At 37.1% G+C, this 18863-nt stretch overlaps 4 protein-coding genes across 4 annotated transcripts; 2 read left to right on the forward strand and 2 right to left on the reverse strand. All coding sequences in view use genetic code 12, as the record gives it.

Annotated features, from left to right (window-relative positions):
• Positions 1-584: 584 nt before the first annotated feature.
• MDM12_1 (Mitochondrial distribution and morphology protein 12) lies at positions 585-9047 on the forward strand (the record flags this gene model as incomplete). The annotated part of the gene is made up of 1 exon (XM_001528551.1): positions 585-9047. One exon carries the CDS (start codon positions 585-587, stop codon positions 9045-9047), a length of 8463 nt encoding a protein of 2820 aa, XP_001528601.2.
• A 2277-nt stretch (positions 9048-11324) lies between these two features.
• On the forward strand, positions 11325-13250 carry PVL30_001087 (uncharacterized protein; the record flags this gene model as incomplete). Its single annotated transcript, XM_001528552.1, has 1 exon — positions 11325-13250. One exon carries the CDS (start codon positions 11325-11327, stop codon positions 13248-13250), a length of 1926 nt encoding a protein of 641 aa, XP_001528602.2.
• Positions 13251-13689: 439 nt separating this feature from the next.
• tlg2 (t-SNARE affecting a late Golgi compartment protein 2) lies at positions 13690-15021 on the reverse strand (the record flags this gene model as incomplete). Its single annotated transcript, XM_001528553.1, has 1 exon — positions 13690-15021. The coding sequence occupies one exon, from the start codon at positions 15019-15021 to the stop codon at positions 13690-13692; it is 1332 nt and encodes a 443-aa protein (XP_001528603.2).
• Positions 15022-15690: 669 nt separating this feature from the next.
• Positions 15691-17652, reverse strand: BMT3_2 (Protein of unknown function (DUF3589); the record flags this gene model as incomplete). The annotated part of the gene is made up of 1 exon (XM_001528554.1): positions 15691-17652. The coding sequence occupies one exon, from the start codon at positions 17650-17652 to the stop codon at positions 15691-15693; it is 1962 nt and encodes a 653-aa protein (XP_001528604.2).
• Between the last annotated feature and the right edge of the window lie 1211 nt (positions 17653-18863).

The raw sequence follows: 18863 nt of genomic DNA on the forward strand, positions 1-18863 counted from the left end.
TGACGTGCTTTCATTTATTTACTACCAAAGAGCATAAAATTGGAACCGGAAGTAAAGAGTTTCAGCTTTCTTTCTTGAATTCTTTCTTCTTTTCATTAGGTCTTCTTTTTTTTTTTCTTTTTTTTTTCCTCGCAATAGTGCTTCGATCCGCGAGACTACCCCTATCCGACCTTGCGAGGATATAATCTTTGTCTCGTCAATTTGTGCGGCTCATATTGTTTTGAGTCCAAGTCGTGAGTATTTATCAAACATAACAAAGTAAGCATGCTGAAACCAATCCTTCGTCTTACTACTTGAACACTGCAATTCCATAAACACAAAAACGTGATACCCTTTTGTTAATTCTAACTTTGCTTTGGTATACCTTATTCTTTTTTTTCTTTTTCGTTTTATTATATTTTTGTTTTGAGTTTTTTTTTATAACATCAGATCCACAATCTACCCAAGTTCAGTTAGAAAAAGGTAAAATTTGCTTTTCAAGAATTAAACAGGGCTAACCAAAGTTTGGAGAAAAATTCGAGCCGCACGTCAAAGGACTTTGTTATTTGTTGAGATAAGGACATGCTACTGGATTTGCAAACAAAATGACGACCCCGCCTAGATCATCTACTCAGACTCTGGATTTTTCTTCCATTCGTCTACATCGAAAGCTTTCTCACTCAAACAATAGCGATGATGAACATGAGGAACAGCATATAGGAAATAGTACCGGTGGTAGTACAGGCACTAGTACTAATATTACCAGGAGTGACGATTTCATATCTTTCCCCACACTAGCAGACCCCGAAGTCTTTACTGATAGAGGTGTTTCAGGCATAATCTCCAAGACCTTACGCAAAGTCACCATGAATGCATCCAAGCTTGTTGAAAATTATTCGTCTAATTTTGAGTCCCCCAAGTCGGCGAGATCAAATGGACTAGAGAACAGCCCAAGTACTCCAAAGGCTTTGGGGTTGGGGTTGGGTATGGGTGCTACACATCCAATTGATACGGTAGATGCCACATCAATCAACTTTGACAAACTGCTGCTACCCCACCAGTATCAACAAAACCGCGACCACCTGAAAAACCCTATTAAATCCGGCTCAATTCTTCACGGAAAATCTTCAGTACCTAACTTACAAGGCGTTTCGTCAAGGTCCGAGCATAAGCTGAATAAAAAACTGACAGGCAAAATTGGAAACTCGCAGAATGATACAATGTCTAATCGAGGCCATGATCACGGGTATGGGTCTTTGCTCCAGACTAGCAGGGATCAAATGAAACAACCAGATTTTTTACTTGCACAACAAAGCCTGAGACCCACAGTAGGTATTTCAACCACCCCAAACTTTAAACACGAATTAGTTGATAATGAAGCAATGGTTAAAAATACAAAACTGGAAGGTTTGCTAAAAGACAATCCATCAGCTATGCCATCCAAGGATACAAATGCAATCAACGAAAGTCTGCGAGAGATGAGCCACAGAATTCATACTTTACCCTCGGATATAAGCAAAATTCGGAAAACCCAACCACCTTTATCAAAAGTTACTTCTGACAACAAATCTTTGCGACTTTCTGCTGCTCATTTCCCTACATCCCTGTACATTAATTCAAGCGCCACCAGTTCCGTTGTCAATGTTAATGCTTCTGCAACAGTTGAATTTTCAGAGCGACCAGGTGAAACTAATGCAGCAAAAACTAAAGCTTCCAAAGGTGAAAAGGCTCTTTCCGATGTTCGATTACGAGAAAAGCAACTGCGTGCAAAAGCATCCACATTATTTACCAATCTACCTAATGATATTGAGATTTCTGACGATTCTGCATCCGACTCTGATACAATAGAAAGCCACAAAGATGATGAAAATAGTAAAACAGACTCCGCAAGTTATGAAAATTATCAACGCCACCTAAATACCCATCGCCATTTCAATAACAAAAATAACACCAACAATAATCAACATTCTTCTCATCATCAACTCTTGCTGGGTAATTTGTCATCAAGCAGAAACACAAGTCAAGATACAAGCCGCAAAGCTAGTGTTAACAGCGTCAAAACACAATATGAACCGGGTCTTGGATTTGCTGCAACAGTTGGTAAATCATCACCCATAAAAGGTGAAATTCTGGGTAAAGCAACATTTACCACCAAAATGGGCAACTCACCTACTATCACATCGTTTCAAGCACTTCAAAGCAAAGACCACAGGGCGATAAAACGAAAATCTGGAAACTTTTCGACTCAAATCCTCGACAATGCAAAATCCTTGATCAACCAAAATATCGGAGCAGTGGCTTCATCTGCATCGTCCATAGTTGCACGACGGAAGAAGAAAAAGAAGAAAAAGCCAAGGAAAATCTCCGAAAATCCTTTAAAAAATGGTGGTATACCCAAAAAGTATTGGATGAATGATGCCTACGTGACAGACTGTTTAAACTGCTTCAAGCCGTTTACTGCATTTCGCAGAAAACACCATTGCCGTTTTTGCGGTCAAATATTTTGTTCGGATTGTATGCTTTTCGTATCTTACAACCAGCACAAAGATGAGAGAAGAAATCTTGACAAAAAACCAACATACAACGACAAACTTCGAGTTTGTAAACCATGCTATAGTGATGTTATTATCTACTTGAGTGATGATTCTTCTTCCTCTTCTTCTTCTGCCTCTTCATCTATTTTAAATGAAGAGAGAGCTGAAATTGGCATGGATGGAAGTGATTATGCAATTGATGAAGTACAGAGCTTGGAGAAGCGTGGTAATGAACTTCTAGTACCTAATCATCCACTAGCTCGAATACGATCATTGTCCACCAGTACTCATAAAGAGGGTCCGTCTCTACTGCATGAGAATCAAAGATCTCAGTATGATGATTCTATGAAAAATACCGACTCGTTATCGGCTTGCAACTCCGATTCACCATCTTCCCACTCTAATAGCCAGCGCATATATCCCGACGATTCAATCAAATCAAATTTGAAACAAGCACCTCGAATGGCCATACCCACGACCAGAGCAGGTGAGTCTGTCGAGATACCAATAGTACGATCTTCCTTATCCAACATGAGTATTCCACGTTACGGATCTAGTTTGAAAATTGAAACTTTATCATCAAATAACCCATTACAACATTCCCACTTGAATCATTTCAACTCTACATTGAAGCACCACACAAACATACATTTCCAACGCCAGCTTCATGATCTCACCGACTCTCCAAGTTCTTCCAAAGCATGGACAACCCATGCATCAAAATCGATTATCCCGGATGTTCCATTTAGTCAAAGTTATGAAAATCCTAGCTCTTTTATCCGTGCTCCAGTATCAAGGAAACCATCCCTTAAACTGAGATTGCGACTGGAGCTTCAAAATTGCAGCAGTAATCTCTATGATAAAACTGTAGAATGCAATTCCGACGATAATGAAAGTACAACCAGTGAATCGTCAGAGGATGTGGACCAAACCCGAAGTCGCATTCATCTTAATCGCCATCATTCTAATCATTTGTCGCGAACTTACAGTACAGGAGAAGCTGGTGCAGAGGCTGGTGCAGAAGAAGAAGAAGAAGAAGAAGAAGAAGAAAAAGAAAAAGAAAGAAGAAAAGAAAGAGAGGAAAAAGACGATGATGAAGAAGATGAACATGCAATGTCGTTGTATGCCTCGTTGCATGGTCTGTTTATTAGCAACAAAAACTCGCATCAGATTTCGAATCTTTCTTACACCGATTATAACACGGTGCCTACGTTGGGCGAGTTCCCAATGATTAGATCATTTTCCAATCGCGAGCTAGAATATAGGCAAGAATTAGACAGTAATCATGATTTGGCCAAATCACTTCTGCCTTTGTCCCCTCAAAGGCCTTCTTCTACTAACTGGCGTTCAAAAGCCCGTGCCAATGCTTCACTTCAACGGATGCGTTCTAGAAGACAAAATAAAACTGCAAAGAATTTTCTGAAGTTGACACCTGCAAATATACGCACGATGAGCCTGAACTCACCGTTATCTCATAGTAACTTGGACTCCAAGCATACACCAGAATCATCACCTACAATGAGAAAGGCGAGTCTTTCGAGACTAACTAGTGCATCCGGAAGCGATGCTAATAAACAGGATATTGTACATAACAACTTGGCGCGTGAGCGAGAAGATAATGAAATGATGCCTCTTATCAATCGACAAGTCTCCAGTAGTACTGTGGTGCACCACCACCCTTCTGAAAAAGACTTAGAGAGTAGCCCGGATTATTTTTCATTTGGCCAAAATCGACTCAATGATGAGCATGATGTTTTTGTCTCGGGCAGCGAGAAGCTGGAAAAACTTGATAATCTGTATGAAGCTACATATGATACTTATTTGCTAAACTTTTTGAAGCAATCATTAAGTGATGTCGAAGTCGAAACTGATTTTGATGAGTGGGTAACTACTCTCACCAAATTAATGGGTTCAGTTTCAGTGTTGCAATTAACAGATACTCTTGATGTGCGGCAGTATATCAAAATTAAACGAATATTAGGTGGCAAAATATCAATGTCGTATGTTCTCAAAGGTTTGTTCATGACAAAGGATGTTGACTCGAGACAAATGTCTTCGGCACTTGATGACCCACGAATTGCAGTGCTTATGTTCCCTGTTGAATATTTGAAGCAGAGGGAGCAATTTATCAGTTTGCGAATAATTCAAGCACAACAGGCTGTATATATAAGCAACCTTGTGTCTAGACTTGTTTCATTGGAGCCCGATATTATAGTAGTTGGAGATAGTGTGACTGGATTGGCTGAGAAGATGTTGGAAGAATCAGGGATTACTGTTTTATCCAATGTCAAGCCACAGATAGTTGAGCGGATTTCGAGGTACACTGGTGCAGATGTATTTCAATCTGTTAATGACTTATTTTTCAAGAAAGGAAACTTGGGCACATGTAAAAAGTTTGAGGTAAGAAGGTTCCAGTATGGCAATAAGGTAAAAACATTTACATTCTTTTCCGGTACAAACATGCTGAGAGGGTTTACTTTTTGTTTGAGAGGAGGTGATAACTTGTGTTTGAGCAAAATCAAGCTTGTAGCTGAATTGCTCACTGCTCCATACCTTAATGCGCGATTTGAAAAACTGTTCTTTTTGAATTATCGCCTTAACTTTAATGGAGTGGGAAATCGCAAGAGGTCATTAGCAATATTTGACGTCATTGACGAACTTCAATTGAAGTATAAAGACTCAAACCCTCTGTTACCGCAATTGGGAGATGATATTTTAAACTATATTGAAACATTTCGAGATAGAATAATATCTTCTTCTCCATGTGTTCAATACACTTTACCTGCACCTTTATGTAACCTCATAGAGGCCTATAAAACATATGCTGCAAAATTTATTAGCAACGATCAAATACAACAACTCGAGTCTTCTACTTTAAAGGATGATGAGGTTTTAATGCAATTTTCCAATGAGAATTCTGACTTCCTGGATATAGCACTATCAAGCAAAACTGATCAGGATAAAGAAACATTGAGAATCATCAAGTTTGCTAGCAATTGTAGCTTGCAGCTCTTGTTGAATGAATATCAATCTAGAAGGCGTATTTGGACAAATTGTTTAAAGTTTCCTATTTACCAGCTAAACCCAGGTCTTCATCGATCAATTCATGTTTTGTTCTCCAGTATATCTATCAAATATGCGACGCCATGCTTGGGCCCAAACATTGTTGTTATAGATTATTATACTGAAAATGACAAATGCATCGGGCAATTTCTAGACCAGGCATTCCGCGAAAGTGTCCATTTATGTCAAGAATGTGAAGAACCACTTTTAGAACATTACAAAACTTATGTGCATGGAAATATGAAGATCGATCTTATTGTTGAAAAATTTGATATACGTACTGATGAAAATGGAAATAAAAACTTTCAGGGCAAGGATCAAAGAGTTATGTGGACTTATTGCAGAGAATGCAGCCATAGCACCCCAATTATGGCAATGAGTGAAGATACCTATTGCTTATCACTTGGCAAGTTTTTTGAAATGAACTTTTATGGTAAGAATGTGCATTGTGAATGTGAGCATGATTACTTTCCCAATTATGTAAAGTGTTTTGGTTATAACGATTTGGTTATTCGATTGGAGTGTTCTAAAGTTGACAACTATGAGATTGTCATTCCAAAAAAAAGGCTTGAGTTTATTGCTAATACCGATATTAAACTAAAAATGGATTCGTTTAATAGTATAAAAAGCCGAGCAGAATTGTTCTTTGAGTCTATTTTGAAGCGTTTAACAAGAGTGAAATTGGATACTTTTGTTAAAGATGAAGAGAAGGCTGAGGATGGTACAAAGAAAATTAATGAACTTAAAGCTAAGTTAAGAAAGGATTCTCAAATGGTATTTGACAAGTTACAAAAACAATTTGCAGACATTGGGGTAACTAATTATCTTGAGCTTAATGGTGTTTACAAAGATCTACAAAAATTAGGTGTATCATGGGACAACGAGTTTAATGATTTTGAGCGAAGATATTTACCAAGTGAAAATGAAGTTAACAAGATTACACAATTCCATTTAAGAAAGTATCTTTTGGATAGGTATAATAATGACAAAGATAAAGATCTTGATGAGGTGCAAAAGTCGAGCGATGAAAAGAATGGTTCAGTACGTGAAGAACATGAAGACGATGAACTGAAGAAAACAAACGAAAAAAGCACTAATGAAAATGATTTCAATGCAAGTGTTGACCAGCGCCCAACAATTCCAACGTCTTATAGTTTATCTGCACCACAAATTGCAACGAAATCAGCAGCAGCTTCAAAAACGCGGGGAGTAGAAAGCGGTACTCTAAACCCAATACCAGAATTTGTTCCTCGCAAGCCAAGAGAGTTGTCTGATAGTAGAAGGTTTTCGGACCCGAACCTTGAGTTCAAGATGTTTCCGCAAAACTCCTCGTTGTATGAGCAAAGTTCAAACATTTCGGAGCGAATTAGCAAATGGGAACAAACCGCCAATGACACAAAAAATACAAATAGCAATGAAAATTTTCATCAAAATGGTCCAAACCTTGGCAATGTGAGGTCTGAATCTGATACAAATGTGTTGGCACATAGAGGTTCAGATAGTTCATTGCGGTCGGTTACAAATGTGATTCCGTCACAAAACAAAGTCACTCATTTGGCCAACTTTTTTGACAAGATGTACTACGATCAAATCTCTCAAGAGTTTTCGAAACAGAGGGAGATTGAAATGAAAAAACGAAATAGGATACGTGCACAACCTATTTACGACAGTAAACCCATTGTTGAAATTTATAACAAGATTGAAGATGTGGTGGGAGGCACAAATGAGCTGGATTTACAGAAGGAGAAAGAAAAACAAAAAGAAAAAGAAAAAAAGGAAAAGGATAAAGAGAAAGAGAAGGAGAAGGAGAAGGAGAAAGCGAAAGCGAAAGAGACAAGCAAGTCTCGCAATCAGCGAGATGGTGATGATAATCAGCGCGAGTCGATTGCTAAGGCAGAGGAGAAACTCGACACAATGAAGCAAGCTGAAACTCCCGAGAAGCAATCGTTGTTGAAATCCTTAACAAATTTCTGGGCTGATCGTTCTGCAACATTGTGGGATCCATTAGCTTACCCATTAGAAAGTCACGAGCATACATTTGCAGATAGTGATGTAGTTGTGAGAGAAGACGAACCAAGTTCTTTGGTTGCCTTTTGCTTAAGCTCAAGTGATTATAGACAGAAAATGAAGATTTCATTTGAAGACCAGAAACCGGGCTCAACAAATAGTGTTAATGCGCTGAGTCATGAGTTGAACCTAAAGAAACTGATGAACTTTGACAGAGCTAAAGCAGACAACATGAGCCAGAGCCAGAGCCAGAGCCAGAACCAGAACCAGAACCTGAACTTGAACCAGAACAAAAAGCAGAATCAAAAACTGCGTAATGAGGCGGCTGTTGTCGATGTTTCATCCGAGCTTAAAGCACAAAAATTGAGTCAGATTAACGAAGAGTTGATTGACCAGTCCAATGCTAGGTCTTTAGACAACAATGGCAAGCTGGAAGTGCCTACGAACCAAGTGATGAAAGATTTCAAATTTGGTTTCAATAGCAATACGGAAAAGAAGAGTTTGCAGTTTGCCAAGTTGGAGAAAAAGTTTAAGCAAAGAGGTACCCCAATGACTAGCCAAGATACGCAGTTGGAGACTATACTCAATCAGAAGAGGTCGAACCATTTGAAGTATCAGTTGATTGATGGTAATACGAACTTATCGTGCAAGATTTTCTACTGTGAGCAGTTCCAGGCATTGCGCAAGGCGTATGGGGTTGATGAGACGTTTATTCAGAGTTTGAGTCGATGTGTTAAATGGCAATCTAGTGGTGGTAAGAGTGGTTCGAGTTTTTTAAAGACCTTGGATAATCGGTATATTTTGAAGGAGTTGAGCAAGTCGGAGTTGGAGTCGTTTGTTTCAATTGCGCCTTTTTATTTTAGGTACATTGGTCAATCCATGTTTAATACTTTGACTACTGCAATTGCCAAGATCTTTGGGTTTTATCAAGTTGAGATCAAGAACAATGCAACGGGAAAGTTGTTCAAGATGGATTTTTTGATTATGGAGAATTTGTTCTACAATCATAATACAACGAGGATATTTGACCTTAAGGGGTCGATGAGGAATAGACATGTGCAACAGACTGGGAAGGAGAATGAGGTTTTGCTTGATGAGAATATGATTGAGTATATTTACGAGTCGCCGGTGTTTGTTCGGGAGCAGCTGAAGAAGCTTCTTCGGGGGTGTTTGTTTAATGATACCAGTTTTTTGTCGGCTATGGATGTGATGGATTATAGTTTGGTTATTGGAATAGATGATGTTTCAAAAAAGTTGTATATTGGAATTATTGATTGGTTAAGGACATTCACTTGGGACAAAAAGGTTGAAAATTGGGTCAAGGGTAACAATTTGATTGGTGGTGGTAAGCGGGGCAAGGATCCAACCATTGTAACTCCCAAGCAGTATCGAACTAGATTTAGAGAAGCTATGGAGAGATATATACTAGAAGTCCCCGATATCTGGTATGAAGGAAGTAAGTAAGGTAAAGTGAAGTAAAGTGTTTTGCACCTGTATCCATATATATATATATATATATGTATATATACATATATATCTAATATAGAGCTAAAAGTGTTCCGTTGGAATCAATAAAGTTTACCAAAAACAAAATCAAAAAGGAAATAGATGATTTTTGCAAAGAATTGGTGTTAGGCGCATGTCTCGCTGCAGAGTTGCTTAATGTGCAAACTTGACAGCAAACACGAAAAAGTATACGCGATAAGGGACGGATCAAGGCAGTAATGGTGCTAAGGCAACAATCATAAGAAAATGCTAGATGGTAGATGGAAAATGAAGAAAGAAAAGAAAATGAAAAGAAAATGAAAAGAAAATGAAATGAAAAAATGAAAAAACACAGAGTCTGTGCCGTACGACCAGCGTGCTCTCCTTATTGTGTATCGATTTATTTCGTGTGTAAGTTTTGGATTAAGCTTTATATGACTATATCACCATTAAAAGACTGCGTATATAAGTTTTTCGACACTATTATTAAGCATGTCAATTGCCTGGAATGACAGTGTCAAGGTAACAGACTAGGTTGAAAGAATAGGTAAAAGAAAGGGGGAAAAAAAAGGAAGGATTTGAAAAAGAAAGCAGAGAACAAATGTACAAAACTGTGGTTTCCATGTCTCAACCATATAGTATTAAGAAACATTTTCGCCTTTCCCTTCTTCTTCTTCCCCTATTTTTATTTATTTTTAATTATTTTAATTATTTTAATTATTTTTTTTGAGAAGGGCATTTTCGTAGCTGAATTTGATTTTGTGTAAGTTATTTGACCTCTTATCCTTCTCTGTGTGTGTGTGTGTAACTTGAGCCTTGTTATTGTCAAATTGCACGACTTTCTTTCTTTCTCTTATCCTTACTGTGTGTGTGTGTAATCTATATATACACATATATACATATATACATATATCCACACACATCCTTAACGAGTTTTATCTATGGTCCACAATTAAAATTTTGGCACAGCCTTGAAAAATAAATAAATAAATAATAAAATAATATAAATAATAAATAATAAAATAAGGGAACTAGAACACGCAGAAAAGCAAAGTAAAGGACCGTAGTGTTTCAAAGCAAATTGTTATGTTGACTACTCCCTTTCTACTCTTAAAGTTGTTTCTTCTAGAATATGATTTTCTTTCTTGTTATTTTCCTTTATTCTTTAGTCTATAGCGATATATCAAAAGAATAGTACATTGGAAGAAAAAAGAAGAAGAAAAAGAAGAAAAAGAAAACAAAGGTCAAAGTCAAAGTCTAAGTCTAAGTTAAAGATGAAGATAACTACTGAATACAAAAATGCACAGCTTTCGTCGGGGGGGGGGGGGGTGTTATCAACAAATACGGCAGAATCGTGTTACTTTTTTTGTGCGAGCGTGTTTTTTTTTTTTTTTCTCAATTTTGTGTTTTGCTTTGTTGTGTTTTGTTTTGCTTTGTTTTGCATTATCTAAAATCAGCCGTACAAGTTGCTCTTTATATATTTATTGTTTGTACGCTACCACGCTACCACGCCACTACGTTGCCTCGCCTTCCCTTTTTTGTTTTTTTGTTTTTCCTAACCTTTTAACTACGCGTGGCACAATATATCCTCAAAAGCAAAAGATTATAATAATAATAATAATAATAGCACTAGAAACAGTTGAACAAACATTTGAAAACAGTGGAGCTAATTGGAAATCCCACAATTTTTTTTTCTTTTTCCATTGCTGATTCCACCTTTCCCCCTCCCCTACCATAAAAAAAACAAACAACATATATACAAAAAAGTTACAACATCAAAGAGATATTTACTTACATCCAGAGTAACACCCATCGGTTGATTCCACTTTTGCAATAATCAACTTTACTGTCACTCTCACTCACTCACTTACTCACTTACTCACTCACTCACTTACTCACTCACTCACTTACTCACTCACTGTCACACGTATCAACTTATATACATATATGTATAAATCACAAATACAAACTCAATACTCCCAACTAACAACACAATCGCAAATATACTGCATATCTTGATTGCACTAATCTATTACTTCAAAATCTCTACTTGTTTTAATTTCTTCTCAAAAAGCATATATATTAACAAAAGAAAGAACAAACAAACAAACAAGAGTTTGGAAAGACGAAACATAATTATCAATCAACCTCTATTCACAGATTGCTTACTATTTAATTCAACGCTAAGACCTCAAGACTCCGAGACCCAAGAATTCAAGACCCCAAGACCCCAAGAATTTTCATCACACAGCACAAATGGGTTTCCGGCTAAGCTTCAACACTATATCTTTTGTTTTGATACTAGTATCGTTTGTCTTTTTGCTTTTAGCCACCATCAGCTCCCCAGTGGTTACAACTTTCAACTTGGGCAAGACAGCTACCTACTCCTACGGCTTGTTTGGATACTGCTTGGAAAACAACTCAAAATGCTCTTCTGCGACATACCCCATTGACTTGGCTTCAGTAGACGACTCTTCAACCAATTGGGTCATGAGCTCATCAACTAGAAACACATTGGCCAAAATCTTTATTGTTACTCCCATTGCCTTGGGCTTCAACTTTATCACCTTAATAATCATTGCGATCTCCCACTTTATAGGAAGAAAAGCCATCTTGTTTGCCATCGTTATCAACGTTATATCATTGATATTGACAATAATTAGCTGCATTGTGACTATATTGGCATTCTATCCAAACTTGGCATGGACAGGCTGGATCTTGATTGGCTCTGCTGCAGCAAATATTGTATCCCTTGTATTCTTAATTGTCACATTAACCGTCATTGGCGACAATGACTCTACAGACGATGACAATTCAGATGCTGACGATAGTGGCTTGGGCTTTGGTAGATTAAACAATTATGACAAGTTGGATGACAAATTCAACCATATCCAAACCTCAACATTCAAAAGTCCAAATAGCACAAGCTCCATCGATAATGAATACGCTTACAAACCATTTGGTACAACCAATACAAATAATAATGCTGCATTTAACCCAATTAACACAAACACAAACACAAACACAAACACAAACACAAACACAAACACCAACAAAAATTTGGTAAACAACTCTCAAACAACCAACGCTGCTGCAACATCACAACAATCAGGTTACGCAAGCAACACTTATGGAAGAGCCAACCTATCTGGCCCTGCAGCCATTGCTGCAGCCTCAGCCTCAGCCTCAGCCGCCTCTTTGGCCCAAAGAAATGCAAATGGCTCCTTTGGTGAGAGTAACTCGTCTGCATACTTTATGCAACCTCAAACTGTAAATGATTTCACCATGCAAAGACAACATGGAACTACTTCTGCCACTACTGGTTCACTAGTGGGAAGTAATGTTGCCTCCTCCGTCTATGGCAAACCAAATGACAATATTCCTGCTCCATACCCCATAACCACACCATTACCAAACAACAGTGATAATACACCAAATGCATTCTCAAGAAGTGTATTTGAACATCACCCCCAGGTCGAGGGCCATAAACCATTTACTGAATTGGATGATGATAATGACAACGATAACGATGATGAAGACGATCTTGGTGGTAGAAATATCATTGTTAGGACCAACAATGACTCTGATGAAGATTCCGATTTCACTAGCGTCTCACAAAGAGCACCAAACCCGCAATATAATGGCTACAACTCTGGATACGTCCAAGGAGGCTATTACCCACAACAACAGCAGCAGCAGCAGCAACCTACTGCACAATACTCACATGTTCAACAATATCAGCCAATTAGGCAACAAACTTTGGGTCAACCTCCAATAGTCACTCCAGGACACCAAAACCACCTCTACTACCAACAACAGCAACAACAGCAACATTCTTCCTTTAACACCAACATGAATCACACTAGTGGTAATGGTTACTTTGCACAAAGCCAATTGCCCCCATCAGCATCTTCGTCAAACAATTTCAATAAAATCCCGCCATCTCATGCAGCTCAGCAAAGACCAACCATTTCGGATAATGTCTTGAGTAATAACCCGGATTTTGCATTTAGCAGAGGTGGGGTACTGCAACAAAAGAGAAGAGTACAACCCGGATTTGTTCCTGTTGCATCGAGGTATAAAGGTAATAACAGCACCAACCAAGCAAGTGCGATGATGGGAAGAGGCGGAGGGGCCGATGCGCCGCAAGTTAGAAGTGGACCATATGGTATTACCAGGTAAGAACTATACAAATTCATATGTGAATGAGTATTGAAAAAAAAAAACGAAAAAAATCAAAAAAGAAATCAAAAAAATGGATTGAAATAATGGAAAAATACAGAAATGTAGCGAAGAGTATCAGTAAACACTATTTAAATCCATTCAGGCTATGACAATTGATTTTTTTTTTTTTTTATCTTTCAAAAACTTCTTTGATTCTTCCGTGGATGTGCTAGTTAAGTACTCAATTTTAGTTTCTTGTTTTTTTGTTTCAATTTTATTTTTATAGATTTAAATATTTTATTTTGAATAAAAGTGTAAATATACACACAACTATATATATATATCACTTTTATTGACCCTTGATAAGGTTTAAAATAGGCAAAAAAATAAAAAAATAAAAAAAAGAGGAAAAAAAAATTCATGCGATTTGATTAATTTGTCATGAATCAGTACATACTTAACTTGAACCGTCCTCTACATCTATAGGTTTTGAACCATCTTCAATTGGTGTATCAGGATGGTTTACTTCATTGGCTGGTTTGTCCCCGGTACTCGGTATATCATCCAGCTGCAGCTGCGGTGATGAAGATGAGCCGGGTTTCTCAATGATTTTGGTACTACTTGAAGGTCTCAACATAAATAGCATCAAAAGTGCAAACACGCAAAGTACTAAGAAGAATATAATCTTGCATTTTGTGGTTCGTTTTTGATACGATTGGGCCTTGATTAATTCCTTGTCTGAACTCTTGAGGTCTTGTACAGTTGAAGTTAAATTATAGTCTATTCGATCAAGCATCGTGCCTTGATCGATAACAAGATTCTCCATTTCTTTGAACATGGTTGAAATTTCAAGAATCCCCATTGCCAACTTATTTATCTCTTGTTCTCGTTGTTCTAGCAATGGATCGTAGTTTTGGTGGACTTGTTGTTGAGTTTGTTGCTGGTATTGGTGTTGTGTTTGAAGAAACTCTTTGCTGAACGCCTCTGCATCTTCTGGTGTTCCATCCCCATTTATACCGTTAGCTCCGTTCTCACCATCATGACTTTTCCGCATTCTCATCATCTTCTCATTACGTTTCTCGTTGATCAACCGCTCAAATTCATCATCGTCATCTCTAAGGAAATTCATGTAATTACCCTGTAGGCTTCTAAACTCCATCATCAATACCTGGATCTTGTTCGCATAATTGCGTCTCATATTTTGAACAATCTCTAAATCCTGCAAGCTATAGTTTAGCCGTAACTTTTCATGATTCTTTGCGAGGTATTCAAACTTTTTTATGCCGATATAACATTTTTCAAAGTTTTTCAAGATTTGGTAATTGCTTTCTTCAATCTGTGTCTCAATCTGTTTCTTCATATCTGATTTATTAATAATGATAAGTTGTTTATACAAGTTCTGTAACTCGCGAATTTGTCGGGTGATCACAGTGAGATAAAGATCGAGATCTTTGGCAATATCAAATTGTGTTGGTATCATTGGCCGCATTTCAACGTCATCTTGAGAAGACTTGCTAGCATTGCCAGTATTATCTGTCTTACCAAATTTACCTGATTTATTAGATTTACCAAGTTTACCAGGTTTACCATTGCGATCTGAATTCGATCCTTGGTGTGATCGGCGCCGAGAGGAGTATATCAAGTTCTCCAGCTCTGAGTTAAGAACATCATAGTCTTCATCTTCAGGATCTAGATCCGAGAATGGGTTTGGCGTGGTTCGTTGCGGTGGTATGTCCCTTGTAATTGTTCGACGATACGAAAGAAATAATTTGGTTCTGTCTCTATACATTGTGAATTGGTGACAAAAGGAAGAAGAAAAAAAAATAACAGAAAAAAAGGAATGTTAAATTGAGATTAGGAACTTTGAAATTAATTGAGTTTAGGTGTAGTGGGTCAAGTGTGTGTAATCAATTTGGTGAGTACTCGATGGTGATTAGTGTTTTGTGTCTAGGACTTGTGTTTTTTTCTTTTTTTGAGTTTGGATGTCGATTGACAATGTGTGGAGGAACTGTATCGGCTAACTGTATGTTGAAGTATGCGGAAGAAATTGATATTCAAGATTTATTCATGAGGTGCGCTAGCGCCAAAAGTTGGTTCACTCACTCAGTAATTCAATATTACATACTACATCATAATTACTCCAACCATAAAAACAAAATTGAGAAAAAAGGAAAAAAGGAAAAAAAGAAAAAAAAAAGGGACAAGACAAGACAAGACGAAACCAAGAATCGAATCAGTACTCTCCATCAACTATAAAACATCTATAATTAAAATGTCGAAAAGCTTCTCAAAAAAAGTGAAAAAAAAAACAAAAACAAAAACAAAAACAAAAACAAAAACAAAAACAAAAACAAAAACAAAAACAAGGAAAAAAAGGAAAAGGTAAAAGTAAAAAAATTACTCTAAAATCGTTTCTACCTTTCCAACCTTAGTATTGTAAATCTGACTGTTTTGTCTGTTATGTCCCTCTAAATTCGTAGAGTCGAGCAATATGAAAATAATTTTCCAAAGCAACATCTGGTACGAGACTTTCTCGGTCATCAGCAAACTCATCCAACCCTACTATTCTATTTTCTTCGCCGTAATTCTGACAAAATTCTGTAGCAGCCTGGATTGCGCATACAATATTATCATTGCTTGCCATAAACCATGCTGGTTGATGACTTTTCAAAACACCCAAGTTAATAATCTCTTTTAATAGTCCTTTAATGTTTATACGATGCACAGTAAAATCGGTAATAGATAAAGTTATAGTCAAGTAATCCTCTAATATGGCATTGCTTTGAGGATCTTTCTCAACATTCCACTGGGAGATACCATTGGGAATGAGAATACTTGATCGAAAACATCTGGCTTCTGGTGTTTGCAAATCCCAGCCACCAACACTAACGTTCAATGATAAGGAGGATGAAACGTGCGTCACCATAAAATGAGATTCTGTGTCAACGGTTTCTTTGGTAACAACCACTAAATTTGGTCGATATATGGCCTTGCCACAGCCGCAGTAATCAATATGGGCACGGGCAAACCCAACCCAAACTTCTTTATCTGAATTGAACGGAATGATTGAATGCAAGTTGAATAATTGCGTACCACCTCGTAGAGGGCCAACTTCATTCTTTACAGATAAGGATTCGTCAAATCTATACTCAAAATGACAACTTCCATCTAGTGTACATTTTAATACCTCCAAGTTAGCCCACCGGAAAACAAAATTGATGTGCCTATCATATCCCACTTCATTTCGATCTTCAAAACTAATAAACGGTGTCCAATTTTTTTGAGCCCTCATTGGTTCCGAATTTTCTATTTTCAACTCAACTACTTTATTATGCACTTTGTCTTCTCCAAGCTGCCAAGGCCAGCATATAAACATTGTTCGGAAAAACTCTTGAGTTTTGGGCTCGCCCAGATCCTCATCGTCGTCGTATGGTCGCATATCAACATAGAAAGAGTTGTAAACGAGTAATGGTTCCTCATACCCATGCTCGTTCATGACCAAAATAAGCCGCGGATCCTCAGGACCATAGTATCGATTATCAAATTGATCAACATCATGCCAGAATGGAATAGCAACAAAGCGGGGGTACTCCATTAGTCGAAAGTTTTTCTTTGTGGCTTTGCCCTCGTTTTCTTCAACGTGTGTTCCATTTTTGATTGGTGGTATAACAAGGTTAATCCCAACCAATTCGTTCCAATCTTTATCGTAAATCTGAGCATAAGTAAGTGACACTATAGGCCGGCTTCGTATTCCTCTAGGGCTATACAACACTCTTGATATCATGTAATGAACGCCAAAGTCTTCAAGCCAAGTTGAGCTTCCTGCTATTCGAAACCAAAATTTATCAACAACACCTAAATGAACTTGTAGTTTCAACTCGGGCAAGATTAAATCTTGGATATCTTCAAAGTATGGGTTAGAGCCATGTTGCAATTCCTTTAGTAGGTGCTCCAACACCTTGTCTAATGGAGTTTTCATATCAATTGCTTTATCGATAAACATATTTAATTCTTGTTTTATTTCATGACACCGATTTAACTCCAAATCAATGTCCTTTAAAGTATTATAGACTGAAAATTTGTATGGATGATAAGAGGACTTCAACTGGTTTGATTTGGGGTCCTGGGGCAGTGCTTGTTCAAATTGCAAATTTGGTTTCTTCAATCGCCCACTTGACGATTTCTTAACTTTAAAAGCCGATGGGTTTGCATCGATAAAATTCGTCAACTCATCTCTGTTATTAGCAAAGTTTTGTGGGAAAAGTATTCTTCGATACAGCTTCCTACTCGTGGCATCAAATAGAAGCGATCGCGGCGATACTTCCGAGTAATGTGTTATTGTTCCACAAACAAAAACGGTTACAATTATGGCTATAGACCATTGCCAGAGTCTACCTGTAAACTTTCTAGAAGAGAGCATGTACTATATTTTGGGATATATTGTGGTTGATTATAAAAGTCGGTATTTATTCTTGTATTTGCAATTGTTCTTGTGTTTACAATTGTTCTTGTATTTGCAGTTGTTCTTGTATTTGCAGTTTTTCTTGTGGCTGTGCTTTTAAATGTAAGTATATTGTATATGGTAGTTAAAATCTATCAAAGTCTCTACTAGGAGGAAGTGGTAATTGGTAAATCAAGGAATATAGTCAAGTAGTAAATTCGTTCAGTATTGGCAAGGAGCAACATTGGACATTAAAATTGTATATCGAGATTGAGTTAAATGATTAATTTGTCATTTGTCCGCATCACTCTTTATTATATATAAATACCGTTCTTTTTGCCAATTGTTCTGCAATCTCGTGTAAGATGATGTAGGACCTCGACGTGTAATTTATTTTGTTTTATTTTGTTTTGATTCTTGTATCTATGTACGAGTAATTCTATCTTGCCTTTGTTCTCATTCTATTCCTTTTTCCATTTTTTTTATTTTTTTATTTTTTTTTTTTTTATTTTTTTATTTATTATTTATTATTTTTTTACTTCAGTGTTTTTTTTGGCTTTGATTCTTCTTTCTTTTTCTTTCGCTTATATGGACTGTTTTCAAATAGACAGTATCGTTTGCTGACGGCATGACATGGTTGTTTTGATAAGAACACAATCAATTTTAAATGGAATGTGTGTATGTGTGTGTATATTAGTTTTTGGTACCAAACAATTTATTCAAAAAGAAAAAAAAAATATAAAACTATAGGATATTTTGAGTGTCTGACTCTAATATTATTTGATTTTTTAACAATAATTCAATACACCAAGAGATTAAAGATTGTGATGGTAACCTTCTTTTGTGACGCGTATTAAATGTGTGTGTGTGTTGAGGGGCTGGTGAAGGTGGACGAGGTGAGAGATAGAGGGCTTGTAATAATGGAGTGTATTTGGTTGAATATTATACTTCGCTTGGAGAAAGAAACAAAAACAGATACTGATACTGATACTGATACAAAAACGTAAACGTAAACGTAAACGAAAACGAAAATAGGGCTTTACAAGAGTTGGCCTATTATTTCTTTCTTCGCTTGCACAAAACATCAAGCAAACAAAGCAGAACAAAAAGTTATGAAAAGTTATGAAAATTTCTTGGTGGAAAGAAAAAGAACTTGTCCCATCAATTGTTGAACCTTTATTGGCCAGATT

The sequence above is a fragment of the Lodderomyces elongisporus genome, chromosome 1, assembly GCF_030384665.1.
Source record: "Lodderomyces elongisporus chromosome 1, complete sequence".
Taxonomy (NCBI): Eukaryota; Fungi; Ascomycota; class Pichiomycetes; order Serinales; family Debaryomycetaceae; genus Lodderomyces; species Lodderomyces elongisporus.